The sequence below is a fragment of the Aspergillus melleus genome, assembly GCF_016097325.1.
Source record: "Aspergillus melleus strain CBS 546.65 chromosome Unknown contig3, whole genome shotgun sequence".
Lineage (NCBI taxonomy): Eukaryota > Fungi > Ascomycota > Eurotiomycetes > Eurotiales > Aspergillaceae > Aspergillus > Aspergillus melleus.
In genome coordinates this window covers 444,228-459,540 of record NW_025763372.1, presented here as the reverse complement: position 1 = coordinate 459,540, position 15,313 = coordinate 444,228, and the positions used below count along the sequence as shown (strand labels likewise).

Genomic DNA, 15,313 nt, shown 5'->3' with positions numbered 1-15,313 from the left:
AGCATCTTCTGTCATGTCCTACAATTTGGGCCTCTCTGTCTCTCTTGATAGTCATGTTCCCCATGAAGAACTGTATATTCCATAGTCGGGAGAATTGGCCAACGTTGGCCTTCGCTCCTCAAATTCAGGCTCAAGTACTATGTCCATTTCTAATCAACAACTGTATTACACTTCGTAATCGCTATATGCTGCTCATCCCGCAAACGCCTTGATGCCCCAGCCAAGCTTATTGCAACATTCGGGGCAATGATATGTATTAAATAGTTCGCTGTGCACGCAAAATCACTGAAATCACTGAAAAATAACACGAAAGATGGAAAAAAAAAATACACTTTCTACATACTGGCCAGCTCTTGATCAATCTGGCGATCCAGGAACGCCCGCTTGTCGCCAGTCAACGTCGTCTGAAGTCGCTGCTCAACCAGTGCACGAACTGCGAGGGAATTATTAGCATGTCTTCTCATAACACAGAGTATGGCTTGGCTCACCTTGCTTCTTCGTTACCGTGTCCAAATCCACCTCCGCCAATGTTCCCCGGATGGCATCTGTGATCGCCATCTCGTCAGGCCCGCCCGTGCTGCCTCGGAAGTCAAATGCGCTCTGCGGTCTCGACTGGAACCCGCCGCCCACCGGGCTGCGCGAGTGCGGTCGAGCACCCAACAGATTGTCCGTGCTCTGCATCAGCCCAACGCTATGTCGGTTCGTGCTCATGCCACCATCGTTGAACTGACTGAGATTGCCCATCGATTGTCGGGGCGTATGGTGACCCTGAAGTGGCATGTCGGTGTATCGGCTGAAGCTGGACATGTGCGAGCTGCGGTTGCCGGGCATGTTGCCGCCGAACGGAGCCGGCGACTGCGGCGGCATGTAGGGGTTACCGCTACGGCCCTGTCCGTGGAATCCCGTCAGGATCGTAGAAGCCGGCTTGACGGACGAGTACTGGGAATGCATGTCATCCATCTCCATGGCCATGTCATCTCGGTACACCCCGTTGTACACCTTCTCCTGGCTCATGCCGTAATCTCCACGGCGGCCCGGGAGGTTGTTCGCAAGAGCGTAGTCGTCCCAGCGCTGCAGTGGAATGCTGCGCGGGTCAAACGGCTCGTCCTCCACGGCGACAACCCGCTTGGATCCCTTCTCTCCGATGACCACACGCGTGCTTCCCCAACTGAAGTCGTCCTGCTTCCAGAACGAGTACAGGGGCAGGATGAAACTGTAAACTGGATAGGCACAGATGTAGATGATCATCCATCCGATGTGCTGCCACTGTCGCTTCAAAATGAAAATGATAGCCTGAAGACCATACACACCGGCCAGAATAGCGATGGAAATCACTGGCAACGGGCCACCCCTGGCCACGCGGTAGATCAGGTATCCCAGGTAGACGCACGTCGCCGGAAGAATCACGGTTCCGATCAGGTCGACCAGCACGACGAAACGCATACTGAAACAGCAGAAACCGCAGAGATCTTTCAGGGCGGCCAATTCCACCAGGTTGTGCACCGTCGAGTTGATCCAACGACGTCGCTGCGAGAGCAAGACGCTCCATTCCTCTGGCGCCGCAGTACTTGCATAGGCATCCGGGATAAACTTATAAGACATGGTCGGGAAGTGCTTCGTCATCAACGTGGTTAGATAACGATCCTCTCCCAGCGAGAGTAGGTTCTTCTTATGCAGCGTGTCCACGTTGATATCGGCATACTCTTGAACCAGTTTGTCCGCAACGATAAGAGGGCGACCCTTGTCCGCGGTTCGAAGACGGTACATGCAGAAACTAAACAGGTCAGCAATTGAACAAGGGGAAAATACCGGCGATCAACTCACCATCCAGGAAGACAGGTCACACTGCCGAAAAGAGATTCGAATGCTTTGGCCAAGTGGTGAGAGATGTAGTACTCGTAAACCTGAATCATCGTCCACCAGCTGCGTCCCTCGTTCTGAAGACTGGTCTCACCGCAAATACCAGCAATGCGGGCATCGTTGGCGCAGGCAGCCACTAAACGGTTGAGCGAATCTTCGCGAACACTGGTATCCGCATCTACCATGAGACAGTATTCATACAGCTCGGGGTCGACACCGATTACGTTGTTAATCTGGTGGAAAATCTCCAGTTCGAGAGGCGACATCGGAGCACGGTGGTGCACGCGATTGAGGAAGCTGAGGATCTGGATCTGAGAGTCACGCTTACCCCGGTTACCGGGCTTGGACTTGCTCTGTTCGGACTCCTTTCCAACCTTGACCACAACAATGTACGGCACGACGTTTCCTTCGTACTCATACAAGCCGGAGTAGACTTTGCCGTAGTTCAGTTGGTCACTACCCTGTCCAATGGACTTGAAAGGCAAGGCCGGAGGGTCGATCTTGGGATCAACTCCGAGAATATCCAGCACGATCTTGGGCGTGGGGCGGTCGTTACCGCCACCGACAATCATACCATCACAGATCACGTAGATGAGCTTCCTCTTGTTGTCATACTGGAGGGCCGTCAAAGAGTCAAGGCCCTGGCGCAGCGCATCCTCACCTTCCGTGTAAGCAGGCACAAGGCAGATGACAAACTTGTCCTGCGGCGCGGGCCGACGTTTGGTCCCAAGCTGAAGGGCAGCAAGGAATTTGACCAGGACGACAGCGCAGATCAAACAGGTGAACGACAACAGGATCCAGTTATTGACTGTACACTTCGGCTCGTCACGGAAGTCCGTGATCCCCTTTTTGAAGACATAGTCAAGACACTTTTGAGCTTGATCCGCTTCAGTCGACGTTGGCCATTTGTCCGTGACATCTTCGCCGGGATTGTTCTTGAACAATTCCGTGATGCTGTTCGGTAGGAAGCTGTAATCGTCGCCATTGTTCATGCGTTTCAGGGTGTAAAAGTAATCCGTCAGGTCGTAGATGTTCTTGTCCTTGATCACCCAATACCGTTGATCGGAGTCGGCTTGTTTGGAGACAGTGCTCTTCTTCCAGACCAGGTCTCCCTTGTAGTATTCCTTGATCTTGGGCAAGAACCTCTTCTCGTACCAAGTGATGTCGTGCAATTTGGTGTCCGGGTCCGGCTGATTGCGGGGGCCGCAGTCGTGCTTGGCGTTAGCGTACTGGACGGCGTCGGTCTTGTTGTATTGCAGGCTGATTGACTGATCGGTCACGAATGGATCACAGAAACGCGTCAGCGGAGGAGGAAAGTACGGGTCCATGATCTGTCCCATGAAAGGCTCCATGTTCGACGAGGTAGTTTCGATGTTGGAATCACTGTGCTGTGTCTTCGCAAATTTGCTGATGTCGTAGACCTTGCCGTGAATACTGACGTAAAAGTCATTGCTGCCCTGATGATAGCCCAGTTCTTTCTCGTTCCAGGCCTTGTCCTTATTCGGGCAAAGCAGATCACCAAACGCCATGATATAGAAGCAGACAGCTGCGTTAAAAAGGAGGATGAGGAAAACGAGCACCAATTTCTCTCGCCATGCCATGCGCACATCAGGCCGCTTCATTCGGCCGACGTATCTGAGGACAAACGACGGAATCCAGAACGTCATAGCCCAGACAAATCCGACCCAGACACGCCGACCAAGCGTCATCTCTTGATGCTCAATATGGTGTGGCTGGCCGAATTCGGGGTCCAGTTCGCCGTTATAGTACGGGTTGTCCCATTTCTTTTCATCGCCTTTGGAGCCCAATCCGTAGTCACCGCCCATGTTAAGCGTTTGCGCCGCGCTAGGTGCAATCGATTTGGCGCCGCCGCCAACACTGGGAGCGAGCATGCTTTGTCGCTGCAACAGATTGTCCCGGCTGCCGAGTAGGCTGGTGGACTCGGCCATCGGTGTGTTTGCATACGAAGGAACACCAGCGTCAAGCATGCCAGAGCCGTACATAAACGGGTTGACTGCCGGCGACTCGTCCGGTTTCATATCAAGCATAGTTTCAGCTTCCCACCACGCGTTCTCCCTCATCCAGATCCGTTGGTGGCCGACGACGGCGTCCCCGTTGGTCCAGCCTCTCTCGAGGAGCCAGTTCTCGACGCCATCCTTTCCCTCGGCGCAACCAAGTCTGGCGTATCTGCCAATAAACTCGTCCACGTCGAAATCGGCTGTGAAATCAAGCTGCTTGAGACGCCGGTTGGCCCATTCGCTCAGTCGCCACTCGCGAATCTGACGCGATACCGTGCCCGCAGTCCAGGCCGCAGAAGAGGGGAGCGAGGCCAAAGCCTCGGGCAAGTCATCGGTTGGATGAATGGAGATGTGATGCCAAACGCGACTGCTGCCCAGCACGGTCGCAAGGTCGAACCGTCCCCTCTGGCCGACAGTGATGCCCTCGGATTCCACGGGTAGAAGGATCTGGCGGAGAAAAGCGTCCGCCTCGACCTCTAGACTCACCTTCTCCAAGACCTCCTGTCGCTTGTCCATTTCGTACTCGCGTTCGCGCCACGCGGCTCCGATTGTGATTCCTAGATCCGCTTCGACCTGAGACACGGCAGCGGTCGTTTCATTCAACACAGCGTGTCCAACGAATGGAGTTTGAACTCCATCCTCTTTCATTTCAGCGTTGATACCCAGGTTATCATCGAACACGCCTCTCATTGCCACAGCCTTACCAAGTGCAGGCCTGGGGATGTCCACAACGGTGATGCTTACGGTGTCGTCGTCGGAAGTGTGGCCACCCCGACCCGAGGCGCCACTGCTACTGGGGTCATTTTCATGAATCGACTGGATCTCATTCGCAATCGCCTCGTTGGCTTTGCCGATGACCCAGTCAACCAAGGCTTCGTAGACGCCAGATATGAGAAAGCCCCGGTCATCGGTCGAGCATTTTTGCAGGAGGACTTCCGGATCCAGTCCCAGCAAGCCCCCGACATCCTCGCAGGCTTCCTCGAGATCCTCCTGATCCACCAAAAAGCCCGCCGCATTCCCCAACTTCAGCAGACCGGCAAGCACCGAGAGCAGGCCTCGCTGAGCGGCTCCTTTGATACCAATTGCCTTCAGCGCAGCGCGGAAATCCTCGGCGGAGGCGGCATCGTCAGCGGTGGGGAGATACGAGGGAGGCGAGTACGTGCCCGATTTACTGAGCAACGCATACGCGGAGGGCTCCTTCAGATCCAGGAACTCTCGCTCTGCTGGCGTCGAGGCCGCGGTTAGAAGATAATAAAACACATCGAATGCACGATACCCCGGCTCAGAGGGGATGTCGAGGAAGCCCTTTTGCACATTGATACCCGAGGTCGAGAGCGCCAGAGAAAGCCCCGTGATATCGCCCTTCAGCGTCAAGGTGTAGCAAGCGGAGAAGGCGGAGTAGAGGGAGTAGGACGGATTGAAGGATGTGACGGCGGAGAAGAAAGGTCGGAGCGCGGCGAGTGCGGTGAAAGTGATACTGGGTGTGGAAAGAGGCAATGCGGTGAGGAAAGGCTCTAGAAGAGATGGGGTTGACTGATGGGTCGAGCTGGAGGTGAGTGGTTAGTAGACAGAGAAGCGACGTCGGGCAACCTGGAGCGAGACGAACCTTAAGACGATACAGCCATCCTCTGCTCTTCTCCTCGCATGTTCCCATGCTCGGACAGGCAATTCCCGATCAATGATGCCACCCTCGTGACCATCCGGAGTGGGTTGAGTAGCAGTAACCCAAGTATTGACGGCCAAACTGGTGCCCGCGTCGAGCTGATACGGTTGCCCCGAATTGTAATAGGCGTGCAACGCATTTAACAAGGTTGTCGTTGACATTTGACCGCCGGACTGAGGGGTCGGACGAGCGCCCGGCATCCCAGCCGACTGGGTGGAGTAGACTGAGAAGCGATTCGACATGGTGCGGTTCGAGTCACGCAACGCAGCGATCTAACGATTGTGACGGCGAGATGCGCGCCGCGAGTGATTATGGTAACCTAAACACGGAGTGTGAGAACTGAGCAGAAGGTCATCGCCTTGGGTTGATTACGCTGGAAACTTGACGGTCAAAAGAATCGATGCATTCGAACGATCGTTTCGTTTCTCTTTGACCCAGGTGAAATCTAGAAGGGTTCTCTCGTTGGGGAAAGTGGGATGAGGTTCGAGATGTGGAATGGAAGAGCGGTCGGCTTCACGGGCCTGGTTGGAATGTCGTTCGTCGGTCTACGGAGGAAGCGAGTGGCCGGAATGTGGACGAAAATAGCGAGTGCGAGGTCGAGATGATTGCTGTCAACAAGGTGGGAATTAATCCAGAGCGAGCGACAGGGGAGAATCAACAAATAATTAAGCCCAAGTAACGAAAGAAGAGGGTGCAGAGGAAGAATGAGAAACAAAAACGATGCAAAAAGCGCAGCTCCAAAGGTGACACCCGAAAGGAAAAAACCAAAACAACGGAGGCAGGCTGACGATTGCCGGGTGGATGATAGTCGAGAAAAGAAGAGGCGAGCGCGAGCGATTCAGTCCATCCATCCCCAGTTGCTTAACTGTTTGGGGTTTAGGACCGGCCTGGACAGATGCCCATACGAAAATTACCATACCCATTACAGTCAGTCCCTCGGCAGGAGTGAACAAGTTTAACTCACTTTGATTGAAATCCGAACCGATTGGGAATAGTGAGAACTTTGCTCCGTCCTACATTGCCTTAGCTCTCCACTAGCCTGCCAGGACTAGTGAATTTGCAAGAACATTCGGTCGCTTGATTCCCAGACTACGATAGTACTACTCAGTATACTAAATTGTCTAGGTGTCCCGAATTAATACTCAGTTAATTGAGACTGACTTGTTCCCCCTGTCGACAACGGCATACGAGGTAAATTTGTCGTCTTTTGTTTATTTGCCTTTTTCTCTTTCTTTTTTTGGGTGGCTGTTACGAACCTGTCAGGTGGCGTACATCAACCTTTGGACACGGCCAATGAAGGCAACGGAAAGGGTCAGATCCGTGGCCCTAGACCCTGGCAGACCCTATAATTGGCACATTCTGTCTCACCCGCACTAACAGTCTAACAGAAACAAGTAACCTTCATGGTCAACGGGACACTTTGGGCTTTTTGTCTCAGACACTCCATCCCCCCATAACTTGCCACCAGGTCAGAATTTACAGCCTCTCCTGTTGGTGGTGTTCTTCCTTAAGGCCTTTTCTATTTCCGGAGTCTCTAAGAATGGAAGTTGTCATATGGTTAGTGGCCAGTAATGCAATATGTATGCATCCTTCTGCGTTGGCCGGCCCTTTGATGTGGTTATTTTTAATTCTTCGCCTTTCCCCTAGCAGGGTCTGGCCGTGTTCCATGAATGTGTCCTCTGCAGAACATCCCTCGTACAGGAGACATTGGATCCGCGACCGTGTAAATTTCAAATCTACCTAGTGAAGGTCGCAATTCTTACTCAGTTACTGTAGAGACTGGAAGTGTTCTGGGTAAATTAATTCGAGATCCTGGAAGCAATCAGTTCGCTCCTAAGGGGCGATTCTGTTCCGTGCTGAGTTCAATGCAAACTGCAAATATTTCGGACTTTCTTCCACCGCCTTCCAGCGGATGACTACCCCCACTTGGAGAAGTCCCTAGTTTCAGTCCTTTCCTGTTTGAATGTCACAGATCGAATGATCCGATCCACCGCCGCGGATTCTCTCCTCCCCCTTCGAGTCCTCTCAATCCCCTCCATCGCTCCTTCTCGCTCAATCAGGTATTTCCGAGGTCGGGGCGACGCAATCGATCTTCGACGTACTTATGACATGTCCTCTGTACACAGGACCGGCTCTCATTATTACGCCCGGCGTAGGCACGGTACCGGGCATGCGCAATATATTTAATGAAGACTGAGTCGTATGGGCACGAAGAGGCTACCGACAAAATGGGAGAGAATTAAGATGATGGATAACTGCCTCCTTTATTGGGTCCTCCGGCAGTCGAACTGGAACCATCGTGATTTATTTATACCTAGCGTTAGCAGGGACTAGAAAGTAGGGAGAAGGGAGGGTGACATGTCAAATATCATCAATATGGCAAATGGTCGCCCCCTGACGGGATCGATTGAGCAAGTGGCGTTGAATGATTGACATGAAAATTGACAGACGGTATTTTATTTCTTTTGAATTCTGCCATCATTGTGTTTCAGTTGACTCCGTAGTGGTGCATCACAAGCAACGGAGGGGGGCTATTAATAAACATAAACGATCTCAACCAAAGGCTGAGGCCAACATTGCAGGGACGGTTCGACCGACCGGAAGAGACGCTCCCCACCCGGGTGGAGGCCCTCGGTTGCCCAAACCCATGACGAATGATCACCCCGTTCAATCTACGTCGTACGGGATACTGATATTAACTTGATTACGAAGTCGTCCATGCAAGTACAAGGAATTGAATTTCATGTCGACCGCATGGAATGCAGTGCGGGAAGCAAACCACGGAAGGGCAAGTACTCAGGTACCTCGAGGTAGATCCGTGGACGACGGACGGTCCGTAGAGAGTAGAGAGTAAAACTTACCGGCCAGATAGTCCAGACGCTAGTAATTTGAAAAACGGTCCCGACCGCTGGCACTGCCCAGGTGCCCACCGGTACAATACTCAATACCACACTTACCCATTCATCACTTGTTGTTGTTTCTCCTCTTTGCGGACTTTCTTTTTCCATCTTTTTTCCCCTTCGTCTTCTCCATCCTCATCCTCATCTTCGTCTTCATCGTTTGCGCGTTGCCCCTTCTGCTTGTACTTTAATGATTACAGCGTCAACTTTCGTTTACTTCGACCTAATCTCCCTGTACACGATCGCTTTCCCGTTAATTTAGATCCACTCGTCCCCCCCCATCGTCTCTCGCTTTTTGGTGTTCGGGACTCTGGTTGTTTCAAGTCAGATTCGATCCGCTCACCCCTCAGGTAATCAACTGTTATCTACCGCAATTCTCCTGTTTGACGATCAGCTCGTCCATTCCGCTCGTCGCGCAAGCAATGTTCTCGTCGCCTCTCAGCTACTAGGAATCTCCCATTCATCAGTCGCAGCGACGACCGCCACATTCGTGCTTCCGAAACTAGTCTTCCGTCGGTCACTTCATCCAGTCGATTCAGTCGGATTCCTGGGTTTTTGCTCGGAAGTTTTGGTTTTTAATTTCTCCCGGGCTATCGCAATCCGACTTCTGAAATTCGCGAATACTCCCCCGTGTCGAGGGCCTCGACACCCCCAGCAATATGGTGGGACACTCCCCAGCGGGAACGACCCCTACCCACGCGCAGTCCTCGCTGCCTTCGTTGCCGTCGCATCTGCAGTCGGACACGCACTTGACGGCGCATCTAGCCAGCCGGTATGGTTGCATATTTCCTTTTTTGATTGCCATTTACTCTGTTGGTTCAGGTTACTGATCCGAGGACTATCTCACAGATTCCATGTCGGTTTGCCAACTGCTCGCCTGTCGTCCCAAGCCCTAATCAGTCTCAATACATACACTTCGTCATCCAAGGGTCCCGATGGCGCCAAAGAGGGTAGTGCCATGGGTGAGGCCGAGGACCTCGCCCGGCGTGCTTTTACCCGCCTTGGGTCTCGTGGCGAGAACCAGGCCGTCGTTTTTCTGTAAGCGCCAATATCCGGCCTTCACATATGATGAAGAACGTACTAATTTATCTGTAGAGGAGAGAGCGGATCGGGAAAAACTACCATTCGTGCGCACGTGCTGTCAGCGTTCCTCTCGTTCTCATCGACTCCTTTGTCGTCCAAACTCTCGTACGCAGCGTTTGTTTTCGACACCCTGACCACCACCAAATCCCTGACCACACCAACCGCGTCGAAGGCCGGTCTTTTCCTAGAATTGCAATACGATGGCTCGACCTCCGTTAACCCTACCTTGATTGGCGGTAAGATTATTGACCACAGGCTTGAGCGGAGCCGTATTGCTTCGGTCCCTACCGGCGAGCGAAGCTTCCATGCGCTCTATTATCTCCTCGCTGGCACAAGCGCCGCCGAAAAAGGCCATCTGGGCTTTGACAGCCCCGTTCATGTTTCCACGGGCAACAAGCTGTCATCGCCCTCCATAGGTCACAAACGGTGGAGATACCTGGGTCATCCGACGCAACTGAAGGTGGGCATCAACGATGCCGATGGGTTCCAGCATTTCAAGACAGCTCTCAGAAAATTGGAGTTTCCTAGGAGTGAAATCGCCGAGATCTGCCAAATTCTTGCCGCCATCTTGCATATCGGCCAGCTGGACTTCATCAGCGGACAGGCTACCACTACGTCTGCCGAGGAATCTGGTGGGTATTCTCACGAGGGTGGTGAAACCGTCACCATGGTCAAGAACAAGGAAGTGCTCTCGTATGTCGCTGCTTTCTTGGGTCTGGGTGTTGAGGAGCTTGAAAATAGCTTCGGATACCGGACCAAGACGATCCACCGAGAGCGAGTGACCGTTATGCTCGATCCCAAAGGTGCACGTCAGAACGCTGATGAGCTCGCGCGGACCATCTACTCCCTCATGGTCGCCTACGTGCTTGAGACCGTCAATCAGAGGATCTGCGCCGCGGAGGATAGTGTGTCCAACACTGTCTCCATCGTGGACTTCCCCGGATTTGCCCAAGCATGTTCTACCGGATCCACCCTCGATCAACTCCTTAGCAACGCAGCAACGGAGTCACTGTACAACTTCTGCCTGCAATCCTTCTTTGAACGGAAGGCCGACATGTTGGAACGCGAGGAAGTCAACGTACCTGCCACAAGCTATTTTGATAACACCGATGCCGTGCGTGGTTTGCTGAAACAGGGCAACGGATTGCTCAGCATCCTCGATGATCAGACGAAGCGCGGAAGGACAGACGCCCAGTTTGTTGAATCGCTGCGGAAACGATTCGAGAACAAGAATCCGGCTATCTCGGTGAGCAGCTCCAATGGAACTGGCTACGTGTCCCAAGGGGCACGCTCGGCTTTCACAGTGAAACATTTCGCTGGTGAAGTTGACTACTCTGCCGACGGTTTGATCGAAGAGAACGGGGAAGTTGTTTCCGGTGACCTCATGAACCTTATGAGATCCACAAGAAGTGATTTCGTGAGAGAACTCTTCGGTCAGGAGGCGCTGCAGACCGTGACACACCCCAAAGAGAAAACCGCCATCATGCAAGCGCAGGTCAGCTCGAAGCCCATGCGAATGCCAAGCATGGCGAGGCGAAAGGCGAGTCCCGCATCTCGACTAGCATTCGATGCCCCCGTTGCAGAAGACCAAGATGAGTACGAGAGCCAAGTAGGCAGCACGAAGAACTCCAAGGGTGGTCGAAAGAGCATGATGTTCAACAACGGCATGCAGGGCGCCGCGGGTCAGTTCCTTGCCTCGCTTGACATTGTCAACAAATGCCTGAGCTCAGCCGATGTCAATCCCTATTTCGTCTTCTGTCTCAAGCCCAATGACCGCCGAATTGCCAATCAGTTCGACAGTAAATGTGTGCGTGCACAGGTGCAAACATTTGGCATCGCCGAGATCAGTCAACGGCTCAGAAATGCAGACTTCAGCGTATTCCTTCCCTTCGCCGAGTTCCTTGGTCTGGCTGAGATCGGCAACGTTGTGGTGGGAAGCGACAAGGAGAAATCTGAGGTCGTGTTGGATGAAAAGCGGTGGCCCGGGAATGAAGCTCGAGTTGGCAGCACGGGTGTGTTCCTCAGCGAACGCTGCTGGGCAGATATGGCCAAGGTTGGAGAGCGAGTCGTCCCCGTTTATCCGGCCGAGGGCTCGGATGAGGGCGGCGATGGATTGCTCCATCCTCGGACTGCCGGCTACATGGACTCTAAGGTTCGCCTTCTGAACCCGGCGGACCAATCTCCTGGCACCTACATTTATGGGGATGACAACAAGCAGGGCTATTTTGGAAGCCGTGATATGGATGGACGCTCCGACGCCGGCGGCTCTGCTTTCAACTCGGGCGACATGTTCCGTAATCTGGAAACGAAAGAGCAAATGCTGGAGAAAGGAAATGAGAAGAAGATGGAGGAGGTCGATGAGACGCCTATCTCTGGTAGTCGCAAGCGCTGGATGGCTATCGTCTACCTTCTTACCTTCTATCTGCCTGACTGGGCAATTAAGGTCTTCGGCCGGATGAAACGGAAGGATGTGCGAGTCGCCTGGCGCGAAAAGTTCGCTATCAACCTGATTATCTGGTTCAGCTGTGCTCTTGCGATTTTCATCATCGTCGGTTTCCCTGGTCTCATCTGCCCTACACAACATGTCTATTCCGCTTCCGAGTTACAATCGCATGATGGCAAAGATGGGCATAACTCTTACATTGCCATACGTGGCGTGGTTTTGGACCTGGACAAATTCATGCCCTCCCATTATCCCGATATCGTGCCGCAGTCCGCACTGAAAAAGTATGCTGGTGTTGACGCGACTGGTCTCTTCCCGGTGCAAGTCTCAGCTCTCTGCCAGGGCAAGTCTGGCAAGGTTGACCCGTCGGTGCTCTTGGATTACAAGCCAACCAACGTGTCTGGTTCGGCTAATACGATAAGCACTGGCGACGTCAATGCCAAATACCATGACTTCCGCCACTTCACGAATGACTCGCGTCCGGATTGGTTCTACGAGCAAATGCTGATGCTAAAATCGAATTACAAAAAGGGTTACATCGGCTACAGTCAAGAGTACCTGAAGACACTGGCCGAGAAGAAGTCGAAATCAATTGGAAGCATCGACGGCAAAATCTACGATCTGACGGATTACGTGGCTGGAGGCCGAAGAACGCAGGCCCCTGCTGGCGAAGAGGTTCCGTCTGGCGTCGACCGCGATTTCATGGACCCGGGTGTCGTACAGCTGTTCCAGCAACTTTCGGGCCAGGATATCACGAAATACTGGGAGAACCTGAATATCGACGAGGGACTCCGGAGTCGAATGCAACTCTGCTTAGACAATCTTTTCTTCGTCGGTCATGTCGATACGCGTAATTCGCCTCAGTGTCAGTTCGCACAATACTTCCTTCTCGCCATTTCGATCTTCATTTGCTTGATTGTTCTGTCCAAGTTCTTGGCGGCACTTCAGTTTGGCAAAAAGACCATCCCCGAGAACCTCGATAAGTTCATCATCTGCCAGGTCCCCGCTTATACCGAAGATGAGGAATCTCTTCGTCGTGCTATCGACTCCATGGCTCGCATGCAGTATGATGACAAACGCAAGCTCCTAGTTGTAGTCTGTGACGGTATGATTATTGGACAAGGCAACGACCGTCCCACGCCTAGAATTGTCTTGGATATTCTAGGTGTCCCCGAATCGGTGGACCCCGAACCCCTTAGCTGCGAGGGTCTGGGCGAGGGCTTGAAGCAACACAACATGGCGAAAATCTACTCTGGTCTGTATGAAGTGCAAGGTCACATTGTTCCTTTCCTGGTCGTCGTTAAGGTCGGAAAACCCTCTGAAGTGTCGCGACCTGGTAATCGTGGAAAGCGAGACTCCCAAATGGTTCTCATGCGGTTCCTCAACCGCATTCATTACAACCTGCCTATGAGCCCGATGGAATTGGAGATGCATCACCAAATCCGCAACGTTATAGGAGTTAACCCCACTTTCTATGAGTTCATCCTACAGGTCGACGCCGATACAGTCGTTGCTCCGGATGCAGCCACTCGAATGGTGGCGCCTTTCTTGGCCGATACTCGTATCATCGGTGTCTGTGGAGAAACAGCGTTGACCAATGCTAAAACGTCCGCGGTGACCATGATCCAGGTCTACGAATATTATATCTCCCACAACCTCATCAAGGCTTTCGAGAGTCTGTTCGGTTCCGTCACATGTATGCCTGGTTGTTTCTCCATGTACCGCATTCGTTCTGCCGAAGCCGCAAAGCCACTGTTCGTCAGTCACGAGATTTGCGAGGCCTATTCGGAGATCCGCGTCGACACCCTGCACATGAAGAATCTTCTGCACCTCGGTGAGGATCGTTACCTGACGACCCTCCTCCTGAAGCATCATCCCAAGTACAAGACCAAGTTCATCTTCGCCGCGAGAGCCTGGACGATTGCCCCCGAGAGTTGGGCTGTGTTCTTATCGCAACGTCGTCGGTGGATCAACTCCACTGTCCACAACCTGATTGAGTTGATTCCCCTTCAGCAACTGTGCGGTTTCTGCTGTTTCAGTATGAGATTCATCGTTTTCGTCGATCTTCTTTCCACCGTTATCCAGCCCGTCACCATTGCCTATATCATCTATCTCATTGTCTGGCTTGTTCGGGATACGTCCACCATCCCGTACACGTCTTTCATTCTGCTCGCAGCCATCTACGGTCTACAGGGTCTCATCTTTATTCTCCGCCGGAAGTGGGAGATGATTGGCTGGATGATCATCTACATTCTCGCCATGCCCGTCTTTGCCCTGGCTCTTCCGCTATACTCTTTCTGGAACATGGATGACTTCTCATGGGGTAACACTCGTGTCATCACTGGAGAATCAGGTCGCCAAGTTGTCATTTCCGACGAAGGTAAATTCGACCCTGCTTCTATCCCCAAGAAGAAGTGGGAAGAGTATCAGGCGGAACTGTGGGAAGCGCAAACTTCTCGGGACGATCGATCCGAAGTCTCTGGCTTTTCCTACGGCACCAAGTCTTATCATCCCGGCCAGTCCGAATATGGATTCCCTGGTGCACGACCGGTGTCGCATCTTGATCTCCCTCATCATGGGTCGCGGATGTCGTTGGCTCCTTCGGAGATGATGAGCCGGCACATGGATATGGAGATGGAGGATCTCAGCCATCTGCCGCCCGACGATGCTATTCTTGCAGAAATTCGTGACATTCTCAGATCAGCGGATTTGATGAGCGTGACGAAGAAGAGCATCAAACAAGAGCTGGAGCGACGTTTCGGAATGAACCTAGATGCCAAACGCCCGTATATCAACTCTGGTAAGGATTCCTCTCCATGTCTTTCCATTATCCCATCACTAACCCAAAGTTCGTGTAGCCACCGAAGCCGTTCTTTCTGGTATTCTTTAATTTACGGGCATGCCCCTATTTGCCATGAGTTGATACTACGAATATGAAAAGAAAAAACAGAAAAACAAAACGACCCCAGCAGACGTTGTTCTCATGCATCAACGTCTTCAAAAGGCAACCCACCGGGTCCTCTTTCGATTTGCATTGCATATATGGCCTTGATTTGGTTTAATTCAATGGATTGAGCATATGAAGGATCGAGCATGGAGTTGTATATTATCTTGTCTTTTTACTGTCTACTTTCATTTTCTTGGGACATACATATTTGCTTGAGCGTTAAGATTGCACTGGTTAAATAGTTTCAAACAGATAATCATGATTGACTTTCAAATATATAATCGCGAATGTTCTCATCTCAAATACTTCTCCTGGCCACGTAATGAATGATGAAGATTCATTGATTGCGCTATGACTACTGTGATGATCAAAATGATCAGATTTAGCCGATTGAGGGGA

The 15,313-nt window shown here is 52.3% G+C and overlaps 2 protein-coding genes across 3 annotated transcripts; one reads left to right on the top strand and one right to left on the bottom strand.

Annotated features, from left to right (window-relative positions):
* Positions 1–335: 335 nt before the first annotated feature.
* On the bottom strand, positions 336–5,783 carry csmB (putative chitin synthase; the record flags this gene model as incomplete). Its single annotated transcript, XM_046086837.1, has 4 exons — positions 336–433; positions 489–1,774; positions 1,825–5,424; positions 5,485–5,783. 4 exons carry the CDS (start codon positions 5,781–5,783, stop codon positions 336–338), a joined length of 5,283 nt encoding a protein of 1,760 aa, XP_045942803.1.
* Positions 5,784–8,564: 2,781 nt separating this feature from the next.
* Positions 8,565–15,212, top strand: chsE. 2 transcript variants are annotated; one of them, XM_046086835.1, is made up of 4 exons: positions 8,565–9,213; positions 9,291–9,479; positions 9,537–14,767; positions 14,826–15,212. In XM_046086835.1, the coding sequence occupies exons 1-4, from the start codon at positions 9,101–9,103 to the stop codon at positions 14,855–14,857; spliced, it is 5,565 nt and encodes a 1,854-aa protein (XP_045942802.1). In that variant the 5' UTR covers positions 8,565–9,100; the 3' UTR covers positions 14,858–15,212. The 2 variants fall into 2 exon arrangements, with proteins under 2 accessions (XP_045942802.1, XP_045942801.1); XM_046086836.1 differs by having other exon boundaries at positions 9,537–15,212.
* The last annotated feature ends 101 nt before the right edge of the window (positions 15,213–15,313 follow it).

Excerpts from the sequence above, each read along its gene's own strand:
- chsE (XM_046086836.1), top strand. The coding sequence starts at position 9,101 with ATGGTGGGACACTCCCCAGCGGGAACGACCCCTACCCACGCGCAGTCC. Across the intron at positions 9,214-9,290 it reads ACGGCGCATCTAGCCAGCCG|ATTCCATGTCGGTTTGCCAA; the intron begins GTATGGTTGCAT and ends ACTATCTCACAG. Across the intron at positions 9,480-9,536 it reads AACCAGGCCGTCGTTTTTCT|AGGAGAGAGCGGATCGGGAA; the intron begins GTAAGCGCCAAT and ends ATTTATCTGTAG.